At 37.0% G+C, this 24956-nt stretch overlaps 1 protein-coding gene across 1 annotated transcript; it reads left to right on the top strand.

The window, feature by feature from the left end:
• Window positions 1-268: 268 nt before the first annotated feature.
• Window positions 269-24389, top strand: LOC127419170 (zinc transporter 5). The gene is made up of 16 exons (XM_051660353.1): window positions 269-636; window positions 1086-1208; window positions 1316-1382; window positions 2237-2322; window positions 2415-2502; window positions 2600-2687; window positions 5375-5451; window positions 5593-5763; window positions 8693-8978; window positions 20015-20223; window positions 20832-20989; window positions 22525-22654; window positions 22744-22987; window positions 23363-23589; window positions 23882-24010; window positions 24166-24389. The coding sequence occupies exons 1-16, from the start codon at window positions 566-568 to the stop codon at window positions 24334-24336; spliced, it is 2325 nt and encodes a 774-aa protein (XP_051516313.1). The 5' UTR covers window positions 269-565; the 3' UTR covers window positions 24337-24389.
• Window positions 24390-24956: the final 567 nt, after the last annotated feature.

Below are 24956 nucleotides of genomic sequence, written 5' to 3'. Positions count from 1 at the left end.
TGTTTATGTACTCAATCAATAATGGCAATTTATTCATTTTTAACGCAAAAATCTTACATAGTGCAGCTTTAACATCAAAATTAAATGTATTTAATAACCTGCTTCATCATCATCAATAATATTAATAATACAATAACTTAATTTTTTTCTCATTATTGGCTTTACAATTTTTTAAAATCAGATAATATTTAATGTGTGTGACTTTTATCCAACCGCCTCAAAACATTAAGGAAGAAGAGTGACTTTTATTTTGAAAAGCCGCGCACAGATGGCAGACATATTTGAGGAAATGGTCACGTCACTACCACCTCAGTCTAGAATGTAGCAGTTGGCAAGTGAAAACTGATTATTTACATTCAGTATGTGTTTTGAAACCAATTTATTATCATTTAAGGGTTCGCCGCTGTTGTGGGACAGAAGTACATGATCAGTTTCAGCTCCACAGGGTCCTGAACTATACGGTTATTTTCGCACCAGTGAGCCACATCAGAACTTGTTTAGTTTCTCAATGATGAGCGCACAGACAGACACACACTGAGACATAAACACACACAGCAGCAGCAGTATGGATGAGAAATACAGCAGTAATGTCATCTCCAGTGGTAAACTGGGGCGAGTCGAGGTTCCAAATGCCAGGTAAGACCATATGCATTTATTATTAAACTAAATACCTGAAGAAGAAGAAGAAAAAAAAAAAAAACCGGTAGTACCATTGTATTTTCAGAGCACTCCAAGCTAGAATACCAAAGTATGACTATTATGGTACTGTGCGAAAAACATGGTAATACCCAAGTACCTTTAGGGAAAGACTTAATAATTTCAATGGATCATCCATTGAGATCAGTTCAGTTTTGGAAAGTTTTGATGGCATCAAATGGTGATACCATGATATTTTGATGCATGTTACTGATTTTTTACCATATGCATTTACAATGGTACTTCAAGTAATACCAAGGCATTACCATCACGGTGTCCAATTAACATGATACCATGCTGCCTTTTAATGGGTGTTGGCAGCACATGTTGGTGTTTTGTAAAGCCTGTTTTTACTTGGTCTGCTTTAACTGTGTGTTTTGTTTTTCCAGACTGACACAGTACATAGTATTACTGTACTTTACCAAGGTGTTGAAAGCTTTTGGGATATTTGAATCCTATGATCTTCTCAAAGTTGTGCACATTGTACAGTTTCTCTTCATACTGAAAATGGGGTAAGGAGAAAGTCACATCACATAATGAATACATTGAAAACTATTAATGTCATGAGTGTTTAATTACTTCATTGGTTGATAAAGGTCTCTTCTTTTTTTTTGCGTAGGTGTGCAGTGATATTGGTTTTCTTTCAAAAGCCATTCTCATCAGGAAAAATTATCCCCAAAAGACAGGTACAGTTTGGATAGATGATCAAATGATCTCTTTAATGAGACATCAAATATTCCTTGATCCTTTGAATTCAAAGAGTACCATGAAAATATTCTGTAATTTTCAGAACTCAAAATTTCCTTACCAGTCAAAAAAGACCATATGGAAACTAAGCTGCAAAGACAGCTTGTTCAAAACGTCCGCAACTTTCCGACGTCAACCTAATGATTAAATGACCTTACACATTGCCTCCCATGTTTACGCATAAACTAAATTGGACCTGACAGAAAATAACAAAATAAGGCCTGAAACATTCACGTCGCAAATCAGGTCATGTGGTAGAAATGTTTATATGAATATAAAAGTATATAATATAGCACTTAAATAAACAAATCATATATCAAATGAAAGCTCTCATTATCAGGGGTGTGAATGTATAGTTTAGTTGCCCTATTACCACAGTTAAAAAGATTTTCAAAAGAATCACAAAGGGAAATATGATTTCTGTAAGACATCAAATACAAACATCTCTTTTATGCGCCAAACACTGCTGCTGTAAGCCCCAAATAGCTAATCCTAAGGATCATAGAGACAATTGAAAAAACTAAATTATTACAAGAAACCTTGACTAACATCATGAGTGTACTTCAGGGAAAAAAATGAAATGAAAAAAGAAATACATATATTGTGTGTGTGTGTGTGTGTGTGTGTGTGTATGTGTGTATATATATATATATATATATATATATATATATATATATATATATATATATATATATATATATATATATATATGTATGTGTTTTGGCCCCTTTAAAACATTATGGTGTCAACACTTTGTGTCTTAACTTTGTACCAATGTTTGAACTGATTTCAGTGGATGAAAATCCTCAAGCACTCTGTCATGAGCTGTGTCATCTCTCTTTTGGGTTTCTTTGGACTCACTCTCTGTGGACCGCTCAGGTATCTCATTGAACTAACTAAAACAATCACATCCCTCCCATTGTTCTGTTATTTCTCAAGCCGTTGTGCTAAACTGACATTATGTCTTTCAGGACACTGTTGCTGTTTGAGCACAGTGATGTGGTGGTGATCTCTCTCCTCAGCGTTCTCTTCACCAGCTCTGGAGGAGGGCCTTCTAAAGTCAGAGCTCTAGAGAAATGAGAATCTGTGTGTATCAGAAAGAATGACCCAGATATAGTAGCTGACACATTTCTCTGTGCTTTTTTTTTTTTTATAGACGAGGGGAGCTGCTTTCTTCATTATTGCTGTCATCTGCCTTTTGCTCTTTGATAATGACGATCTTATGGCAAAGATGGCAGAGCACCGTATCCTTTAAGGGCCTGAGATTTGTTCAAGTTGTTGTAGGTGTTCAAGGTGAAGTGTGGAATATCTGCAGCACTAGCTAACCAAACACTTTGCCAAAAATTGCCATTGTTTCCAAAGAGTTTTTATTCCCCCCTCCCAAAAAGTCGTGTCCCAAACTCATGCCATTGGTTGAGCCAAATGTTCACATGTTGGGGCGATCAAATAAACAGTGCAATTTCTTGAAAGAACCACAGTGTTAATCAGCTTTAAGCTCAAAGTATGCTTCGTCAGATGTACAGGATGCATGTCGTAAATTTAGTCAACAGCAGAGTGTGCTAAACGTGCACAACCGGATTTTTCTAACCATGCATCATTGAAAAAGTAGAATGCGCAATGCGCCTGGAGTTATTTGCACTAATTAGTGGGTCCACAAGGTGGCAACACTCACATTTGAGCTGTTGCTGTCACGGAGAAGTGCTAGAAGATGTAATCGCTGCTAAACATCAGGAGATGAATGTGGAAACAACAACACTGGATGTGTAAGTTAAGAGCGCATGTGTGAGGAGGTCAGGAGATACCTGCATTTGTATCACTCATGTCTGAAGGAATATAAAAACATCTTTATGGGTCTAAACTCCTGAAGAGAAAGTCCATCGTCTTATAGCAGCCATAGCGCGCATGTTCAAACCACCTGTGAATGCACTCACAGTTATATGGAGTATATTTTAACAGGCTTGCGTTCGACTGTACGGAGACGCTGAGTGTTCGCGTCAAAATGGAAGTATACCCAGGGCTTTAAGTTAACCCAGCTTTAAAGGAATATTCCAGGTTTAATACCAGGTTAAGTTGAGCTCAACCGACAACATAATATTGATTACCTTTTTATCTTTAAAAAAAGCAAAAATCTTTGTTGCAGTGAGACACTTACAAAGGAAGTGAATAAGGGCCAATCTGTAAACATTAAAATACTCACTGTTTTAAAAGTATAGCCACAAGATGTAAACAATATGTGTGTTAACATGATTTTAGTGTGATAAAATCACTTACTAACCTTTTCTGTGTAAAGTTATAGCCAATTTTACAACTTTGTTGCCATGACGATGTAATGTCTACAAACCATCATATGACTGTAAAAATTATGATTTAAACAACTTTACAGCTCAAATAATACATGAGATTTAACAGGAGAATGAATGTAAGTGCTTTTTGCAAAATTATAAGCTTATTTCTGCCTTTAACCCCTCCAAAAATTGGCCCCATTAACTTCCACTGTAAGTGCCTCACTGTAACTTTGATTTTTTGATTTTTGAAAATCCCAGGAGATCAGCAGTTACAGAAATACTCAAACCAGCCCAGCTGGCACCAACAATCATCCATGTGATTATCTAATCAGCCAATCGTGTGGCAGCAGTGCATAAAATAATTCAGATACGGGTCAGGAGCTTCAGATAATGTTAACATCAACCATCAGAATGGGGGAAAAATTTGATCTCAGTGATTTGAACCGTGGCGTGATTGTTGGTGCCAGACAGGCTGGTTTGAGTATTTCTGTAACTGCTGATCTCCTGGGATTTTCACACACAACAGTCTCTAGAATTTACTCAGAATGGTGCCAAAAACAAAAAACATCCAGTGAGGGGCAGTTCTGTGGATGGAAACATCTTGTTGATGACAGAGGTCAGCAGAGAATGGCCAGACTGGTTCGAACTGTCAAAGTCTATGGTAACTCAGATAACCGCTCTGTACAATTGTGGTGAGAAGAATATAATCTCAGAATGTTATTCTTTAAATAAGTGCCTCTTTTGTTAAACTTTTTTAATTGCATTAACGTGTTTAATTTTAAGTTTGGTAGCTCTAAATATAACATAAAATATCAAAAATGTTGTTATCATAATTTAAATTTTACAAAATTCAAATGGAGGCTAAAGAGTAGACAAGCACAGAAGAGAAACTTCTTGTTCAAGCACCATTTCTGAGGCTGTACTCTATTATGATGACACACATGACAGTTCACCTTATGTCATTGCATGTCATTTGCATACTGCCACAAATATTTGAAGTAAGCAACGTCAAAATAAAGTTAACCTGCGGAGTTGCGTTCTCAATGCATGGAAAATGCGAACTGCTCCATGGAAATAAAGCGAACTAAACTCCTAACTAAGCCCCCGGCACCCAGTGGAGCCGGGCCTGGTGTTAACACTTTTCATGAAGTCAACCTGTGAATGTCTAATTTATAGCTGTCTCTTCACATTCACCTGGAATAGGAGAAAGTATTTTAGCATTGAAAATTTACACACTTCACCTTCAAAGTCAACATAAACAGCATTTGCGATCCATTTTTCTCATGAAATATGTCATATTTCTTTTTCTTTTTTCTTTGCATTTGACAATAATACGCATAAACGCAGTAGAAGACAAACAGGGTACATAGCTTGAATAAGTGTGAAATTTTCGGGGGTAAATAAGAGGGGAAAGAACAAAAATACAATATGCAGGGTCGTATTTCTGAGTCAAACACTATTCAATGAGAAAAAATGTAGGATTCCACTTTATTTTATCCACCAGGATTGATTGAATTGTGAAAAGTGGGCATTCCATACCAGAATGCATCCAGTCCAGAATGGGACGATTTTAATTTAATGTTGACTTTAACAAACAAAATGTGTTTTATCTACAACTCCCAACTCCTTAACTCTATTTCTTACAGCTGAAGGGCACCATGATAGTGCTCTTACTCATGCGTTGTATACAGGAATTGCGTTTTTAGGCGTGGCAGACCACAAAGTGTGTATTTCACCTTTAAGCACTGCTCTTGAGTTTTGTGTCATTGCTTACCCCATTAAAGTCTCTTTTATTCATTGATATTGTACACCGTTGGAGGATCAGTAAAAGACTGTCATTATTAACCCTTTATTTTCTGATCAGGGTGGAGTGGTTCTGCTGGTTCTTGCTCTGTGCCTGAAGGTGGCCTTCCACACAGTATCTAGAAAGTTATCGGTGGAGATCGGAGGAGCAAAGCGGCTTTATGCTCTGTCCAACCTGGTGTCCGCTGTGGTTCTGTTGCCCTGGATCATAGTGCTGTCTGCAACCACTGAGGTGAGGAACAACAGAAGTGATGATAGACTCTAGCTTTGTATACTTTCATCACTTACAGCCTTTTTAAAGAGATGTCCAATACAATGCTCCACAACATCTGTGAAATGATTATCAAAGTAAATAATTTGGACTCATCCCTCAGTTTGAAAACACAAAGTGTGTTTACAGTAATGCACTTACAATGGAAATCTTTGGGGCAAGGTATTTCAGAGGGTTTAAAAACAGAAATGTGCAGCTTGTATTTTTGTTAAAGCACTTTTATCAATTCCTCTGGACAGAAAATGTGTGTAATTTTAGTTGTAACTTGTCTAAATTGTACCCCAAATACTGCCTTATGAGGGACCCCCTTCCTAAAATATAAAGTTAGTAATATATTTCCATGTGTAAAGAGAAGATATTGAGTGTGAAAAATAGAAAGTGTGACATTATAAAGACAACACATTGTTGGCTAAATTAAATAGTTGGCTTTTAAATTGTCATAGTACTAAAGCCAAAGAAATGATTAAAATATTAACTGGTAAATGTTTACTTTTGTATTAAGTTGACAGTGTTTTTTTTTTTAGAATAGAACAATGTTACACGTGGAGTCGCAACGAATCCAGGGTGTGCTGAGTGACTCCAGCCAGGTCTCCTAAGTAACCAAATTGGCCCGGTTACTAGGGTGGGTAGAGGCGCATGGGGTAACCTCCTCATGGTCGCTATAATGTGGTTCTCGCTCTCGGTGGGGCGTGTGGTGAATTGTGTGTGGATGCCGCGGAGAATAGCGTGAAGCCTCTATGTCTCCGCGGTAACGCGCTCAACAAGCCACGTGATAAGATGCGCGGGTTGACGGTCTCACACGCGGAGGCAACTGAGATTCGTCCTCCACCACCCGGATTGAGGCGAGTCACTACGCCACCACTAGGATTTAGAGCGCATTGGGAATTGGGCATACCACTCTGGGGAGAAAAATCAAAAGAAAAAGAATAGAACAATGTTAATAAAAATTGAATCTGAAATTTTATATGTATTAGTAGATTTTAGAAAGCAGAAACAGCAATAATTTCAAATTGTTTTAACTTTTTTACTTTTTTTTTTTTTACTTTTTTCTCTGACATTTTCAAAGGACACCCCAGTTTGAAAACATCTGTTCTAGGTGAATGAACTAGTTACTGTATTTGTTACTAACGTAATTCCTGTGGCTGGAATTTGCTCCATGTCAGCAGTACTTTGTGAATATTTTTGTCACATCTCTTTTAGGGATACCACTTTTTCTCTTCCAATTCCGATATCGGAAATCTCAGTATCGGCCGATACCAGTGTTGTTTTTTTGCATAATCAGTTTAGAATATCTTTACATTATTGTGTGGACTAATTTGGAGTACTCTGTAATATGTAAAGAAACACAAACCTCTAACTGCACATTATTTCAATATAAATGTATTGCTTATTAAGAAAATTTATTGTTAACTAGTATACTGGATAATGTAGCAGCAAAAATTAACAGTAATTCCAGTTGTCAAGTCTTCAGTAGAAAAGAAACCATTGTGGTTTTTTTTTTTTTTTTTTTTTTTTTTTTTTGGTTTTTTTTTTCTCAAAAATGTTTCAACTTGCATCTGGACTTTAAAGGATTCAGATCTCTTTTTTGTTAAATTTAGTTGTAAGACATCAGTCCACTTTTCATTCACAGTTATTTTTTGGAACCCATTCAACTTAAGTATTATTATAAATTGTAAACAAATACTAATGATGACAATAATAATAATAAATTGTTATTCATATTATTATTATTATTGACTTCATTTTAAATACAACAGTAATATATTTAAATCGTGCACTTTTTAAACCCTCACGCTTTTATTTTGACATTCTAAACTCTCCAGGAAGTCCTGCATGTGTCTGTTTGTAGGCAAGTTCACAGTAGTTTAATTCGCTTCTTATTCAAATTCTGTTAAAATGCACCTCTGGTGCCATTCTAAATGCATATTATAAGTGAACCGAACTATTGAGCATCTACATCTGAGTAGCACTCAAATATTGTGCACCGCTGTGAAGCCTAAATTAGCCGCGAGTGCATCACCAGCCTATGCGTGAATTTGTGTCAACAGAGCAGCGCCATTCACTAACGTGCTGGCGCTGCACATACATTTACTTATTAAACGCAGACTTTTGTGATTCACAGAGCTATCGCCTGTCTTCAAGTGTCTTTGAATAAAATGCACGAGTCATATGAACTGCTTTAATGGTGTTTTAATGGTTCTTTTATGTCATTTTTGGAGCTTGACAGTAACGAACATGACTTACACACAGAATCGGATTTGGATCGGGCTCGTCGGACCGATACCCGATCCGTCTAAAAGCTTCAGTATCGGAGCCGATACCAATCCAGGTATCGGATCGGTGCATCCCTAATCTCTTTTCCAGTATCCTTGTGTGTATTGTCTGAGTTGACATGTTACCATAAGTTATCATGTTTACCGACTTTACACTGTCATTAAAGGAGTTTAAAGATTGGACATTAGTTATAACTTGCAGAAAAGTAGGTGATTTTATTACACTAGTCTTGTGTTAACACACACAATGTTTTAAGTCTTGTGGCTGTACTTTCTAAAAAAAAAAAAATTAAAGTTTATTCCAGTGTAATGCCTTGCCTCAGACTTCAGTTGTGCTTGGATTAATGTAAACATGATTTTAAACATGAGCTGAGGGATGAGTCAAAATTATTTTCTGTTACATTTGACAGCATGTCACAAATGTCTATAGTGCTTTGCTTGTATTGAACTCAGAACATTCCTTGAACACAACTGTTTGCACCCAAGTGGGTGTAAATCGGTGTAAAAATGTTGAAACGCAAAAACAAAAAGCACCACATTCAGATGCATTAGTCTTGTGATAAATGCTACATAAAGTTGTAAAACTGTTTTTTTTTTTAAATGTCATAAATCCTCAGAGCAAGGTGGAGTCCTGGTCCGGCCTCATCATGCCGTTTGCTATGATCATTTTCTCTGTGATGATCCTGGACTTCTATGTTGAGTCCATCTGCACAGCGAAGCTGGAAGCCTCACGTTGTGCTCGCTATGGCTCCATCTTCACGTTTCTCATCGGTCTGCTATTGGCAAACTTCTGGACCCACCCGCTGACAGACCAGCTCAGAGTATTGAGTAAACCAGGCCAGGGCAGCACTGAACATGTGTTGTCTGGTGGAGTGCTGGTCAGTGCCTGCTTCTTCATCATGGGTGAGTTCAAATCTGACACATTCACAATAATAAAGAGTTAAATAGGGCAAATGCTTGGTCCAAAATCTACTTTTTGCCACCCTTATCAATAGTGTGTGTGAATTGGGGGGGGAAATGGCCATGAATTATATTTGAAACAGTATTTTGCATTATTTTTTTGAAAATATATAATTTTGTTCCAGTGACAATAAAACAGACCAAAAAGGCTGAGTAGCTCTTAAAGGCAGGAATGTTTCACCACATACTGTTCTTGAGTTCTGACCAGGGCTCGACATTAAGCATTGTCATGTGCTTGTCCTCCTGACAAGTAAATTGGTCATTCGCTTGTCCGAGTAAAAAAGTTACTTGTCCGGAGAGGAAAAAAGACATTTAAGTTAAATGCTCCAGTAACATGTCAAAGTTTATGTAGTATATTTTTCTAAAATTATGACCGATGGCCAACATAATAGTGCACCTATGCAGTCAACTCAGTTCTCTGTGACAGAAATGTAAACTGCACTGGGTAGGGGAGGAGGCTATTGTCATATGATAATTATTTTGTTATGTATGGTATTCAAATAAAGAAAAGCCTCCATCGCCATCACTTACAGCAGGGGTGCTCACACTTCTGTGGAATAAGATCTACTATGTCTTTGTAGCAAGATCTACCATGTACAATATATGCTATACATATCACAATACCAAAATTTCAGTAGTCGTAGTGAAATTTGACGATTCTCAATACCAGCTTCAATACCACAACAAATTAAAACACTAACTAATATATGAATTATGGAATAATGGCTTCAAGTTCTTCAGTAATTATTCAAGACTAGTAAACAGTCAGTAATAAATTAACAATAAAAAACAGCAATGAATAGAAATAGATTAAAAATAATAGAACAAAAAATACAAATACATTTTTTAATAGCTTTAAAAGTTTTTAACAGCAGTAGTCTATCAAGTATTCAAGTAAACATTCAGAATGAAATGCAACATAAAACTACTACTGGTCTTCACTGTATGATTATATTACATGAATACTTTTTAAAGCTACTAATCAAATCAAATCAAATCACTTTATTGTCACACAGCCATATACACAAGTGCAGTGGTGTGTGAAATTCTTGGGTGCAGTTACGATCAATATAGCAGTCGTGACAGTGATGAGACATATACCAATTTACAAAAACATCAAATTAACACAACACAAATTAAATATCTGATATACACATAATTACACTCAACAATATACAAATAATAACATACACTGTACAGTATACAATACGCACTATATAGATACACATTATTCAATAAAAATAAAAAATATATAAAAAAAGTATATATTTATAGAATGTACAGTATTGCACTGTATTGACATTCAGGCTGTCGGTTGATAGTAAGTTGTTAAGAGAGAATATAATATAATAATAATATAATTTATGACAGTCCGGTGTGAGATATAAGAGTAAGAGTAATAAAGTGCAGTGCTGATGTATTTGATCGTGGAAGATCAAGAGTTCAGAAGTCTGATTGCTTGGGGGAAGAAGCTATCATGAAGTTGGCCGGTGCGGGTCCTGATGCTGCGATACCGCCTGCCTGATGGTAGCAGTGAGAACAGCCCATGGCTCGGGTGGCTGGAGTCTCTGATGATCCTCCGAGCTTTTTTCACACACCGCCTTGTATATATTTCCTGGAGGGAGGGAAGCTCACCTCCGATGATGTGTCTGGCAGTTCGCACTACCCTTTGCAGTGCTTTGCGGTTGTGGGCGGTGCTATTGCCGTACCAGGCGGAGATGCAGCCAGTCAGGATGCTCTCTACAGTGCAGGTGTAGAACCGTGTGAGGATGTGGCGGTTCATTCCAAACTTCCTCAGCCGTCTCAGGAAGAAGAGGCGCTGATGAGCCTTCTTCACAACGACTTCAGTGTGGATGGACCATGTGAGTTCCTCAGTGATGTGGACACCCAGGAACTTGAAGCTGCTGACTCTCTCCACTGGTGCTCCATTGATGGTGATGGGACTGTGTTCTCTGTCTTTTCTTCTGAATTCCACCACAAGCTCCTTTGTCTTACTGACGTTGAGGGAGAGGTTGTGCTCCTGACACCAGTGTGTCAGAGTGTGCACCTCCTCTCTGTAGGCTGTTTCATCATTGTCAGTGATCAGACCCACCACCGTCGTGTTATCAGCAAACTTAATGATGGCATTGGAGCTGTGTGTTGCCAAACAGTCATGTGTGTACAGGGAATACAGGAGTGGGCTGAGAACACAGCCCTGTGGGGCTCCAGTGTTGAGGGTCAGTGATGAGATGTTGCTGCCTATTCTAACCACCTGGCGTCTGCTTGACAGGAAGTCCAGGATCCAGCTGCACAGCGAGCTGTTTAAGCCCAGAGCCCGGAGTTTCTCATCTAGCTTGGAGGGCACTATGGTGTTGAATGCTGAGCTGTAGTCTACAAATAACATTCTCACATAAGTGTTCTTTTTTTCGAGGTGGGAGAGAGCAGTGTGTATTGTAGATGCAATGGCATCATCAGTGGAGCAGTTGTTGCGGTAAGCAAACTGCAGTGGGTCAAGAGAGAGAGGCAGCACAGAGCAGATGCAATCTCTGATTAGTCTCTCAAAGCACTTGCTGATGATGGGGGTCAGAGCAACAGGACGCCAGTCATTTAAGCAAGTTATTTTTGATTGTTTTGGAACAGGCACAATGGTGGATGTTTTAAAGCATGTTGGGACTACAGACAAAGAGAGGGAAAGGTTGAAAATGTCCGTAAAAACACCAGCCAGCTGGTTCGCGCACGCTCTGATGACGCGGCCCGGAATGCCGTATGGGCCCGCAGCTTTGCGGATATTCACCCGTCGGAAGGATCAGGTTACATCCACTACAGAGACGGAGAGTGAACTAACCTCTGTAGCTTCGGCCGCGAGAGCTCTCTCCGCGAGGGCGGTGTTATTTCCCTCAAAACGAGCGTAAAAAGTATTTAGCTCATCCGGGAGAGAGGTAGCGGTGTTCATGGCAGAGTTTTTATTCCCTTTAAAGTCTGTGATGATGTTAATTCCCTGCCACATGCTTCAAGAGTTGGTGGTGTTAAACTGTCCTTCAATCTTGCTCCTGTACTGGCGTTTTGCGGTTCTGATAGTTTTTCGGAGGGCATAACTGGCTTGTTTATGCTCCTCCACATTCCCGGAATTAAAAGCGGAGGTCCGCACGTTAAGTGCCGCGCGAACATCGCTATTAATCCAAGGTTTCTGATTCGGATAGATTCGTATTGTTCTGGTTGGAACCATGTCCTCTACGCACATTCTGATGAAACACATTTTTTTTTTTTTTTTTTAATGCTTTATTGATTCAATGCCACAAGAACAAGAGGTATTACATATCCACATAATCAAATTAACATTAGCTGCCAGAGAGAGAGAAAAAAAAAATAAAGGAAGAAAATTACATAAATTTCAATGCTTTCAGAGCATTACATGTTTTCAGTGCTTTTTTGTTTTTTGTTTGTTCCAAGAGATTTACATATAATTTAAAGTCATTTATAAAATGTGCAAAATTTGGTTTACATTGAGCCCACTTCTTTTTATGTATATGGAATTTTCCTAACAAAATAAACAAATGTATAATATGTTGTTCTTTACAATTCAAATTTTCTTTTTCTGTATAAAAAAGTACATCAAATATACAAATTTCTATCATACACTCCATTTTTCTGTTAATATAAAATTCCAAATCCTTCCAAAATAATCTTGAGTAAAGACAATGAAAAAAAAGATGCAAAATAGTTTCTTTTTCTTGACCACAAAAATCACAGGAATACGAAATATTAAGCTTAAATCTTTTCAAAACATGCTTAGCAGGATAAATTCTATGAAGTATTTTGTAAGACACTTCCTTAACTTTGTTATTGATACAAAACTTATTTGGCAGTTTCCATGCTTTAACCCAAGAGATATTACCGAATAAAGAAGACCAAAATCTTGCTGCCGGTAAGGACACAGAACAAAGAGCATTCCTTATAATCTTATTGCTGCACTGTTGTTTTAAAACATCAGCATTTTCAATGAAAATGTTTCCACAAAGATTAACCATGCTGATTTCTTCTGAGTTACAGTTTTTCAAAAGTAACATCACACTCTTTGGAATTGCGTCAAAAACAATAGCAAATTCTCTTGGTTTAACTGGTAATTGAAATTTCTGAAGAAATTCAGTATATGACAACAAGTACCCATGGGAATTAACTAACTGTCTTACTAAAAGTATACCTTCCTTGAACCAAGTATGATAGAATAAAGATTTGTTTTTAAATAATATGTCCTTGTTATTCCATATGAAATAGTTGTGGGGTGAAAAATTGTGGTTATACACCAATTTCCATGCTAACAGGGCTTGTCTGTGAAAACCGGCCAATTTAACAGGAATTTTGTAAACAGAAAAATTACATTTCAACAAGAAGTCTATGCCTCCAAGAGTATTAAATATATAATTAGGAAATGCATTCCAAGGACTTTCTCTATTCTTCATAAACTCTATCAACCTTTTAATTTTAAAAGTGTCATTGAGAGTATTATAATCTAAGACCTCCAGTCCCCCTTGCTCTTTAGGATTACAAATTACCTCCTTTTTTAAATAATGTGTTTTTTTTCCTCTAAATAAAGATATAAAGAATCTGATCTAAATCTTTAATAGTCTTGGGAGGCACCTCTAACGATAATGTCGTATAGACAGATCTAGATATACCTTCCGCCTTTGACAATAATACCCTCCCAAATAATGAGATGTCCCTCATTAACCACAAATTCAATTTCTTTTTAGTTTTCTCAATAATTGGTTCAAAATTTAATTGACTCCTTTGTTTTTCATTTTTACAAATTATTATACTTAAATATGTTAATTTATGTTTAACTGGAATGTTCTCTATTTCTGAAGAGGAGCAGTCTTTAAGGGGAAATAATACAGATTTATCTATATTCATTTTTAGGCCTGAAACGCCAGTGAATTCCTCAATATATCTAATTATTTTTGGTACTTCAAATTTGTTTTTCAAAAACACTGCAGTGTCATCAGTGAACTGGCTAAGTTTAAATTGTACACCTAAAGCTGTGATACCATTAAATTGATTTCTTTTTATATGCGATGCTAAAACCTGAGTGACTAACAAAAATAAAAAAGGAGAGAGAGGGCATCCTTGCCTAATGCCACAATGAATATCAAATCTTTGTGAGGTACCATGAGCAAGTTTGACAGAACTATTACATCCACTATACAATGTTTTAACTGCTTTCAAAAACATATCTCCAAAACCAAACAATTTAATAATAAAATCATGAATCACCGTATCAAATGCTTTATAGAAATCAATAAATAAAATAAAACTGTCATCCTCAATAAGGTGATTATAATCAATCATATCTAAGACTAGTCTAATATTATTCCTGATATGACGGCCTTGCATAAACCCAGACTGTTCTATATCAATTATTTTGTCTAAACCTTGCTTCAGTCTTCTAGCAAAAATCATTGCAAACAATTTACTGTCATTATTTAATAAACTAATAGGCCTCCAATTTTCATTGAATAACTTGTCTTTATTAGGTTTTGGAATCAGTGTTATAACTCCTTGTTTTAAAGAAACAGGCAATTCACCATTTTGTATAGCTTCTACAAATACTAATAATAAAAAAGGTGAAAGTTCTTTGGAAAAAGTCTTAAAATCACCAGTTAGCCCGTCGTTGCCTGGGGATTTGTTATTCTTTAATAAGTTTATGCACTCTCTCAACTCTTCAATGTCTATTTGTTTATCACAAATATTCTGAAAGTTCTGGTCTATTTTTTGGTATCACTCACCAAGCTATTTAAAAAAAGTATCAATGTTGGAAGTAGCTGATATGGGAGAATACAAATTACTAAAAAACTGAGCAACATATTTCGAAATAACTGAGGAATTATCTACTAATTTGTTGTTAATCATTAATTTTGAAATTGAGGCAAAATCACATTTTCTTTTTTCGAGGCCAAAAACATATTTTATTTTTTTTCCCCCCTTTTTCTAACCATTTAAGTCTAGTTCTAATAAATGCTCCTCTTGCTTTATCCTCATAGATCTTATCTAATTCAATTTGCAATAAATCCAATTTTTGTAACTCACAATTAGTCAAAGATTCCTTTTTCTTGTTACACAAATTAAAAATATCTCCAATAATTGATTTTTCCTTAATATTTTTTGTTTCCGATGTTCCTTGATTAATAAATGCCGTTCTAATATCAAACTTCATTAATTCCCAATTCTTTCCATGTGATTTTTCTAAATCTGCAATTGTTCTATATTTTTTAATAATATCTTTAATTTTTTCCTTTAAACATTCATTTTCAAGCAGTTTGTTATTTAATTTCCAATAGCTGCTATGTTTTTTGACTGATTGTTCTTGTACCACATTTATTTTTATAAATACTCCTTTATGATCCGTCATTATGCAAGGTTATATCAATACAGAGGTTACATTATTTGTGAAATCATTAAACACTAACCAATAGTCGATACGAGAATGAAGAGATGAGTCCTTATTACTCCATGTATATTCTTCCCTGTCTGGATTCTTACATCGCCACACATCAGTAAGACCCAATCTTAAACATACATTATCCAGTTCGCTAGAAGGGCCCAGTCTAGTTTTAGGAGGCCATCTATCAATGGTTTCATCAAACACAGTATTGAAATCTCCTCCCCAAATAACTTTAGCTGAAGGATATAGGGAAATGAAATGCTGAATCCTTGATTCAATATTTGAAAAAAATATATCATTGTTCACTTTATTATTAGTGGCATAACAATTGACTACTACAAATTGTTCATTATCCTTATCTAACACAAGCAATATCCATCTACCACAATCATCTTTTTCGAAATTTAGTATTTGCCCTGTAAATCTATCTTGTAAAATAGCGACCCCCGCCGAGCGGTTGCTGCCAAATGACAACCAAATCTCTTTTCCCCACTGATTTTTCCAAAACACAGCATCTGAGGAACATGCGTGCATTTCCTGAATTAAACAAAAATCGACACTTTTCCCTTTGCAATACAAAAATAAAGCTTTTCTCTTCAGGAGATCACGAATACCTCTGGCATTGATAGAAAATAAAGAAAGAGACATAACGTTCAACGATTACTTAAAGAAGCACAAGAGTAAATATAATCCTAAACTTTAAACTTTACATAATGGGATTCTCACAAATGTTAGGCAAAAATTTTCACAGTTGCAAACATTAAGGAAAGAAAAGATTAAAGAGCCCCTTCCTATAACCACCAGATTTAGAACCCAAAAGCATACATTTCTTCTTTTCTTTCCCAAACAAAGATCAACCTATCTTACAAGATACCGCCAATTGCAGACTGCAACAAGACGATCATAAGTCTAGGTAGTTCCGTTGCCTTATTCAAGACGAATCTCTTTACCATCAACGAAGGCCCTCACTCCACTGAAGTATGCATTTTTGCCTTCTTTCCTTGCTTTCTCCAAAGTCGGCCAAAGACGATTCCTTGCTTCTATGTCGAAAGCAGTCAAGTCCTCCTTAAATCGCAGCCCCTTGGTGGTCAGATACTCGTTTTTGAATTTTTCCAGATTAAATCTCTGGCTGTACGGGAAACGAATCTCATGATCACCGGTCTTGGTTTCACTCTTCTGCCATCATCCGAAGTTTTAAGTCTACCCAGCCGGTGTGCAACATCCAGACCATCTGCTACCACAGGTTTGTCCGCGTCCGAAACCACCGCTTTGCATACTTCCATGACTCTCATTTTCACGTTTTCATTAGTTTGTTCGGACAGTCCATACAAACGCAGGCACCATCTGCGGCTTTAACGTTCCTGGTCATGAATTTTCGTGTTCATTTCCTTGACCTTTTTTTCCAGGAAAGCATTTGCATTTTTTAGCATTTCGTTTTCTTTCTGCAGAACCATTACATCATCATGCACTGAGGTAAGAGATTTGCCCAAAGCTTCAATGTTGGAAGAATTCTCTTTAACCATTCTTTCAAGCTGGTCGGATCGCTCGTTGATTTTCTCAGAGAGAATTTGGATGATATTCTCCTGCACATCACTCAAAGAAAGTTCACTTTGTTTGGCAGAGGAGTCAACGACATTTTTATGTCTTTTGGGAGGTTGATTTTTTTTTTTTTTTTTTTTTTTGGCGTGTTCGGACAAGAATCACAACTTCCTCCGCTTTTTACTTTACATGCATAAGAGTGAGTTTCGTTAAAACTTCTCTCTCTTTTAAAGTATTGACCTCCATCTCTGCGCCAAGATCCTCAGCCATTTTTCTGAATTGTACAGTGAAACTGATTCTGATTTCGTAATTTAATATTGTCTTGTTGCACTACCAACGTCAATATTTATTCAAATTCGGCAACTATAAGCAATCTATCAATAGTAGCTAGCAACTTTATGGAATTTACATGTCCATTTGTGAGAAATACCCGATTTGTTTCTCAGCTTAGAGAACCACGACTTTCCACGGTGTCATCTTGGAGCCCCGGATTCTGATGAAACACATTACGCTATCAGCGTAAAGCTCGATGTCATCATCAGAGGCGGACCGGAACATCTCCCAGTCCATGTGATCAAAACAGTCTTGTAGCGTAGAATCTGATTGGTCCGACCAGTACTGGATTGTCCTGAGAGTGGGTGCTTCCTGTTTCAATTTCTGCCTGTAAGCGGGCAGAAGCAGAATGGAAGAGTGGTCCGATTTGCCAAATGGTGGGCAGGGGAGGGATCTGTAGCCATCCCGGAAGGGAGAGTAGCAATGGTCCAAAACCCGGTCCCCTCGTGTGTTGAAACTAATGTGCTGGTGGTATTTTGGTGTGACTGATTTGAAACTGGCTTTATTAAAGTCCCCGGTCACAATGAACGCAGCCTCAGGGTGCACGGTTTCCTGCTCACTTATAATCCCATACAGTTCCTTGAGTGCCCGGTCTGTGTCGGCTTGTGGTGGGATGTACACAGCAGTGATAATGACCGCTGTGAATTCCCTCGGTAGCCAGAATGGTCGACACAGAAGCATGAGAAATTCCAGTTCAGGAGAGCAGAAAGACTTGATAGAATGTACGTTCCTCTGATCACACCAGGATTTGTTGATCATAAAACATACACCACCTCCTCTACTTTTACCTGAGAGGTCTTACTAAAGTTACTCAGTCAAGAGTAGTGAGTGTTTTCTCATTTTCTTGTTATGGTTGTTTGATTATTATTATGACATACTAGACAGCAGGTCTATTAGCTTACATTTATACTTACAAGTCTGACATTTTAATACAAATCTGCTTTTTTCTCTGCTGTTTACGTTCACTTTAGACATCACTCTTTGTGTTTACATGAAGACCTCATCAAGACGGGCATTTCCGTGGAATTTTGTAATGTATTTGACCGTTCAGGCACGCATTAGCACAAGCATTTTCGGAACACACATGCATGTTGTTCAGCACACACTCATACGCCGCCTGTCAATCAAACAGCTGTTACTAGATCACTAGCGAATTATAAAATGATGTGCTCTGGATTACTTTCAACAGCAGAATAAGAATATGAACTTTCTAATAAGTGACACAGGCCTAGGCTATCACAAATATAGCCGATGTCTTTTTCGTTATTGACGTTTTAATCAGTCTGCTTGTCCAGTCGGGCAAGTAAAATTCTCAGATTCCTAGCTACACTAAAATTTCCCACTAAGAAAAAAGTTTTTGAATATGTGCAACAGTCACTGGGTTTTTTTCAAAGTCTGAATCTCTTGATTTACTCACGTTGCTTGTGTCGCATTGATTTTTTTTTTTTTTTTTTTATTAATGGTTATATAATGTAATGTTAATGTAATTATGTTGGCTTGACTGAATTCTACAAACTTTTAGGGTTTTTTCAAAATCCCTAAACCAAGACCAACATTTCTAACACTAAATCCTCCTGGAGCTATCAAGCTACATCCACCAGATTTGGTACAGACCTTCAGACTGTTCTGGAATAGTGTGCTATTGACCTGTTTCATGTGACGTCACTGTATGACCGTGCCGCCAAGTTTGTGACCAAAATTCCATATACCTTCAATGTGCTGTGCTGTGGGATGATTAAAAGATGATTTTGTCTTCTTTATTGTTAGTAAGCACATTTAATACAACCTTTTAAGTCAGGACACAAGCTGAATAATCGGTTAAGAGCTAATGATTAATCGTTGCAATAATCGCAGAATAGTCGTATAATCGTTCTAATAAACATTAGATTAATCGATTATCAAAATAATCGTTAGTTGCAGCCCTATTGGCAATATTTGTGCTGACCTCAAACCTGTAAACACCTTTCCTGGGACTTTGCATGGATCAAAAGGTTTTTTTTTTTTTTTTTATGTTTTTCTTGATATTGTATTATGGGTGTTTTTCCATTCACCACCTTTGTTTTCTCCCACTGATGGTCAAAAATATGGCGGCTGCAGGGAAAAAGTGACGTCACTGAAACAGGTCGATATTCTTTCTAACTAATTGGACTTGCGGTCTTACTGTAATATCTGTTTATCCATCAAACTTCAAAAGTCTGTCTTGACAAACTTTACCTGTCTAGATGATTAATATTTTACATTGTGATTTAAAACAATACGTTATTTTACCATTTCTACAGACAAGTAACTGCTTTATTTACTCACCAAAACTAATATTTACTTGCATTTGGGGCATGGTGAGTATTAAGGTTGACCTATATACTCAGAAAGCAGTGTTAATGCCACGTTTGAATGTTTTTAAAAGATGTATGTATTCCCCCATCAAGAATTAGTAATAAACAATAAGTCTTGTAGATCAGACTAGATTTAAGAATTTATGCTTAAAAAATGGAAAAAGTCTATATAATGGGGAATATATAAAGTTTTATATATTCCCATCAAAACCTGACAATATGCACTGTAGATCAGACTAGATACTTTAAAAAGTGGGAAAAGTCATTAAATGTGCAAGTAGAAGTAAGTCTCATTGAAGGTAGTACAAATTACATGCATTTTACTAATTTGAAGTTTCAAATCAAAATGTTTTCAGCCGATAGCGTGCTGTCAGCTCCATCATCAAAGGGGCAGAAGGGAACACTGGTGGGTTACTCCCCTGAAGGTACTCCTCTTTATAACTTCATGGGAGACGCGCTCCAGCACACGTCCCAGTCTCTACCTCGCTTCATCAAAGACTCGCTCAAACAGATCCTGGAGGAGTATGACTCACGGCAGATCTTCTACTTCCTCTGCCTCAACCTGGTATGTAACGCTGCTGTGAGATGGTTGCTACACTGTTTTTAGTTTGTTTGTTTTTTTTGTAGAAGACCATACTCTGTTGTTAACATTAAAAGAATAATTCAGCCAAAAGTAAAAATGTTGTCATCATTTACTCATCCTCATTTTGTTCCAGGCCCTATATTATTTTCTTCCGTGAAAACCAAAAGGAGTTGTTGGGCAGAATGTCAGAACAGCTCTTTTTCCATACAATAAAAGTGGATGGTCATAAATAATGGGTTTTTCAAAAGCTGATACCGATATCTAGAGATGGATGATATAAATGAATATAAAGACAATACAGTTTAACAACAGCAAATCAAAAAAAGTTAAACAAACACTTATTTTATGGAATATTTTCGCAAATTTGCATAACCTTGAAAAGAAAAAGTGTTGGCTCTCCATTGAAAAATCTATTGGTAGATTTTGAAACTGACACAAGTTAAAGTTAACACTCTTGTTAATCGACCGAGCGAACACTGTTTTTGGTCAATGCTGATAATCGCAAAATGGCCAAATATTGGCCGATTAACTTATACTTAGTTTTACCAATGACTTGCAGTACATTAACAGTCTTGTTGATCTTGGTCCAGGCGTTTACATTTGTTGAGCTCTTCTATGGTGTGTGGACCAACAGTCTGGGGCTGATCTCTGATGGCTTCCACATGCTGTTTGACTGCTCAGCTCTGGTTCTGGGGCTGTTTGCTGCCCTCATGACCAGATGGAAAGCAACCAGGATATATTCCTATGGGTAAGATACCACTTTAATATAATTTGCATGTACAATTGATGTTTAAATGAGCTTTTTAGACCCTTTTCCCTTGCAAAGAGTGGGCTTAATTCTACATTAAATTGTGTTTTCAGAAATAGTATGGGAAATGTTGTGCTTATCCTAGATTAGAAAAACCAGACTTTAAAAAAAAAAAAAAGTAAACTATTCTTACAATTTCGTTTTAACCATATAATTGTGGTCCATATAAAAAGTAACTTGAGTTACTTGTGGAGGAACATTGTTTTGGTAAATTCTGCACTGATTAATCTGATGGTTTGAGGGTGTACCCTTTCTGATAACTACAAAAAACATGAATGCCGATTCTCTTACTGATCTTAAAACATTTGCTACAAAGGGAAACAAAATACCTAGCTCGAGATAACCTGTTTAGCTGGAAATGAGCACTAATTGGCTAATTAGATAGATGAAGACGTAGCTAGTTTGCAGACCCATGAAGTTAACATTTTCCACTGTCCTTCCTCGAAAATGAAATCAAGCATGGCGGAACCACAGCTCATAATAAAATGCCCTATAATTGTGGCTAACGCTATCTAACGAACTACTGCGCTAATTTTAGAGAGCTACCTGGCTAACTATCGGTCCAATAAAATATCTTGCCTGTCGAGAAAGAAAAAAGCTATCTCTGGGTCGGTTTTAAATACTTATAGATCTCGGAGTTGTCGCCACCTCTGAAAAGCCAAACCTGTGTTGATTTTTGTTTTGTTATGGGATCTGGCAATTTACGTTTTTGCTTGCAGACTCGCAAGACTTTTCGGTTTCTTTATTTTTACAACGGGTGATCCGCCAGAGGGTTGCCTTTTTGAATGATCCGTGATCAGTGTCGCTCATTTGTTGTGGCTACAAGCTTTCAGCTTCAAGCTACAACCTCACCATCCACCGCACATATACATACTCTTTAGTAGCCGGACCTCCTTTATTTACGAACATGATATAAACGCGTATGGAGGAACGACGGATGTATGCAATTTTTCCGGGAAATCCATCCTGACAGCTCTAAAATATAAATCGTTGTTATAGGCTTACCAAAGTGAATCAGGGTATGGCAAAAACACTGTTTGGAAAATTGATTTTCTCATTAACGAAATTGTTCATTTCTAACAACAACAAAAAATCTTACAAAAGTGTAGCTTTAAGTAGTGAAAGTATAAGGAGGAGGAGAAAAAGCACTCAAAAATATTAATGAGAGGAATCGCAGTGCTCAGTGTGGCATCTGTAGGAAAGAACTTCCCCCTTTCAATTTAATGAGCCAATTGCATTATTGACAAAAGCAATGCTGGTGGGTCTTTTTGATTTAAGCTGTCGAAACCTAAAATTGAGATGATATCAACACATCCTCATTGGTCATTTTAAATCTTTATATTTACTGTGATCTTTTAGATCTTTTTGTGTAGTTGAATACTCTTCAAAATGAAATTATGGGACATAATGGCTTTGTGTGTTTTTTGTCATTTTGTCATTAGTGCTCATACTAACAGTATGGCTTCTCATTTCAGGTATGGTCGTGTTGAAATCCTCTCTGGCTTTATCAATGGCCTGTTTCTTATGGTCATAGCTTTTTTTGTGTTTGTGGAGTCCGTCACCAGACTCATCGATCCTCCAAACATCAACACAGACATGCTAACGGTACGTACCTCGAACTTTCAAAACATGCAGATCCTTGTGGTCAGATCCTGACAAACTATTGCTCATTTGGTTTTGTTTGTAACATGTAGCCGGTGTCGGTCGGTGGGCTCCTTGTCAATCTGGTGGGCATCTGTGCCTTCAGTCATGCCCACTCTCATGGGGCCTCCAAAGGTAGCTGCTCTGGACACGACCACGGCCACTCGCATCATGGACACGGCAGTGCAGAACACAGTCATGGAGGACATGGACACAGTCATGGGGGACATGGACACTCTCATGGACACGGACATTCCCATGGATCTGCTGGGGGAGGAATGAATGCTAATATGCGAGGTGGGTCCTGGGTACGGACAGTTTTAATCGAGCTACAATCACGTTTTTGCATAGTGGAGCTACAGTCTTCATCTGTCTTCAAAGTGTACATTGAATATTCGAAGGAAGGACGTAAAATAACTAGACATTGCACATCACTTCTGTGTTTTTGGAGCACGTGCACAACGCTGAGGCCAATTGTGGTACGATTAATGTGTATACAAATCTAAATCTACATTTTGTATTTAAATGGAAAGAATTGAATTGATTTTATTAGATTTTTTTTTTCCTATATTGTTTTCATACTTTAAGTGCATCTCCAGTGTATGGATCATTTGGAAATGAGTGTACTGAAGATATTTCTGTACACTCATAATTTCCCTTTCCGATTTGCAGGAGTGTTTCTGCATGTGCTGGCTGACACGCTGGGCAGTGTTGGTGTGATTATATCCACTATTCTCATCAGACAATTCGGATGGCTGATTGCAGACCCCATTTGTTCTCTCTTCATCTCCACACTGATTTTTCTCAGTGTCATTCCTTTGATAAAGGACGCCTGTGAGGTTCTTCTACTGAGAACTCCTTCTGAACATGAGAAAGAGCTTAACTTTGCCCTTGAAAAGGTACGACGGCAAAAGAATGTGGAATTTCTATTAAAATCATTTTTCAGACTTGGATGGCTGATCGTTTTTTTTATTTCTCTCAGCGTTATAATGTAAAGGAGAATGTACAGTGGTCTTGTATCATCATAAAAGGTTTTATTTGCAGGAAATTAGATGCTAAGGTCAACGTTTAATCATACAGTTTAGCGGTCATTATACGAAATATTTAATTGCAGAATGCTGTGCCATGGAACTAGCAATTCTAGAAACATGTTTTATGCACTTTTATTTAATGATATCTTGTTTGTCTCAGATTCAGAAAATAGAAGGCGTTCTGTCGTACCGTGACCCTCACTTCTGGACGCATTCTGCAAATGTCCTTGCTGGAACCATCCATCTGCAACTTATGTCTGATGTCGTGGAACAGCGAATTATTCAGCAGGTTTGAATGCTACTTCTGCATCTTTATCGAATTTACAAGAATTAAATTAAATTTTTCATGTCCGATATTTTGTGTAGAACTATTTAATTTAGTTAAAAATCAAAATACCTGCTTTACTGACCAATCTGTAATGCTTTTGCGTCAATTCTTCTCAGGTGTCGGCTGCGCTGAAGGATGCTGGTGTTAATAACCTATCTATTCAGCTGGAAAAAGAGGCTTACTTCCAGCACATGTCTGGCCTAAGCACCGGATTCCACGAAGTTATAACCATGACACAACAGATGGAGTCCATGAAATATTACAAAGATGGCACATGTATCATGTAAACTGTTGTTTTAACAAATTTAAATATAAAGAAATAAAGACATTTAAGATGTAATTTTAATCCCTTCATTTTTATTAAAAACTAAAAAAAAAAAAAAAACATTTTAAGTACAGCAGGCTCTGTCTGGTTGTTGTCAGTGATGTATTATAAACACATTAAAAGCATATTTTAAGCAAGATCTCAGTACTAGTCCAGGTAGGATAGTATAGTATAGGATATAGTATAGTACTTGTACAGGAGTTCATATGACATCACACATCAATTATTCAGTATTTATAATACCTTGGAGGAGTAAGAGCTTACACATCGAATACATTTCTCAAACCACCAATCAATTTATTCAATAATAATAATGTACACAGAATTTGTTCATTTTAGGGGCCTCTGGGATATATATGATGAGCATGATGATTCATATTGGGATACATTTCAAACTAATCGGTCAGAAGAGTTTGTTTTTTTTTTATAGTGGGACTGTGGAAACAGTGAAGTCAATTTTATATGTTAAATGTGCAATAACAAAAATAGCAGTACTTGCTGAGAGTGAAATGCATTATTCTACAATCACACAGTAGAAAGTAGTTTTTATATAGAATAAATTTGTAACACTTTACAATAAGG

This window comes from Myxocyprinus asiaticus, chromosome 3 (genome assembly GCF_019703515.2).
Source record: "Myxocyprinus asiaticus isolate MX2 ecotype Aquarium Trade chromosome 3, UBuf_Myxa_2, whole genome shotgun sequence".
Classification (NCBI taxonomy): domain Eukaryota; kingdom Metazoa; phylum Chordata; class Actinopteri; order Cypriniformes; family Catostomidae; genus Myxocyprinus; species Myxocyprinus asiaticus.
This window is presented reverse-complemented; position numbering and strand designations above follow the sequence as displayed.

What these genes read in the sequence shown, in the direction of transcription:
- LOC127419170 (XM_051660353.1), top strand. Translation starts at nt 566, where the DNA reads ATGGATGAGAAATACAGCAGTAATGTCATCTCCAGTGGTAAACTGGGG. An exon ending in ACTTCCTCTGCCTCAACCTG is followed by an intron (nt 20,224 to 20,831) that starts GTATGTAACGCT and finishes ATCTTGGTCCAG; the next exon opens with GCGTTTACATTTGTTGAGCT. An exon ending in AACAGCGAATTATTCAGCAG is followed by an intron (nt 24,011 to 24,165) that starts GTTTGAATGCTA and finishes AATTCTTCTCAG; the next exon opens with GTGTCGGCTGCGCTGAAGGA.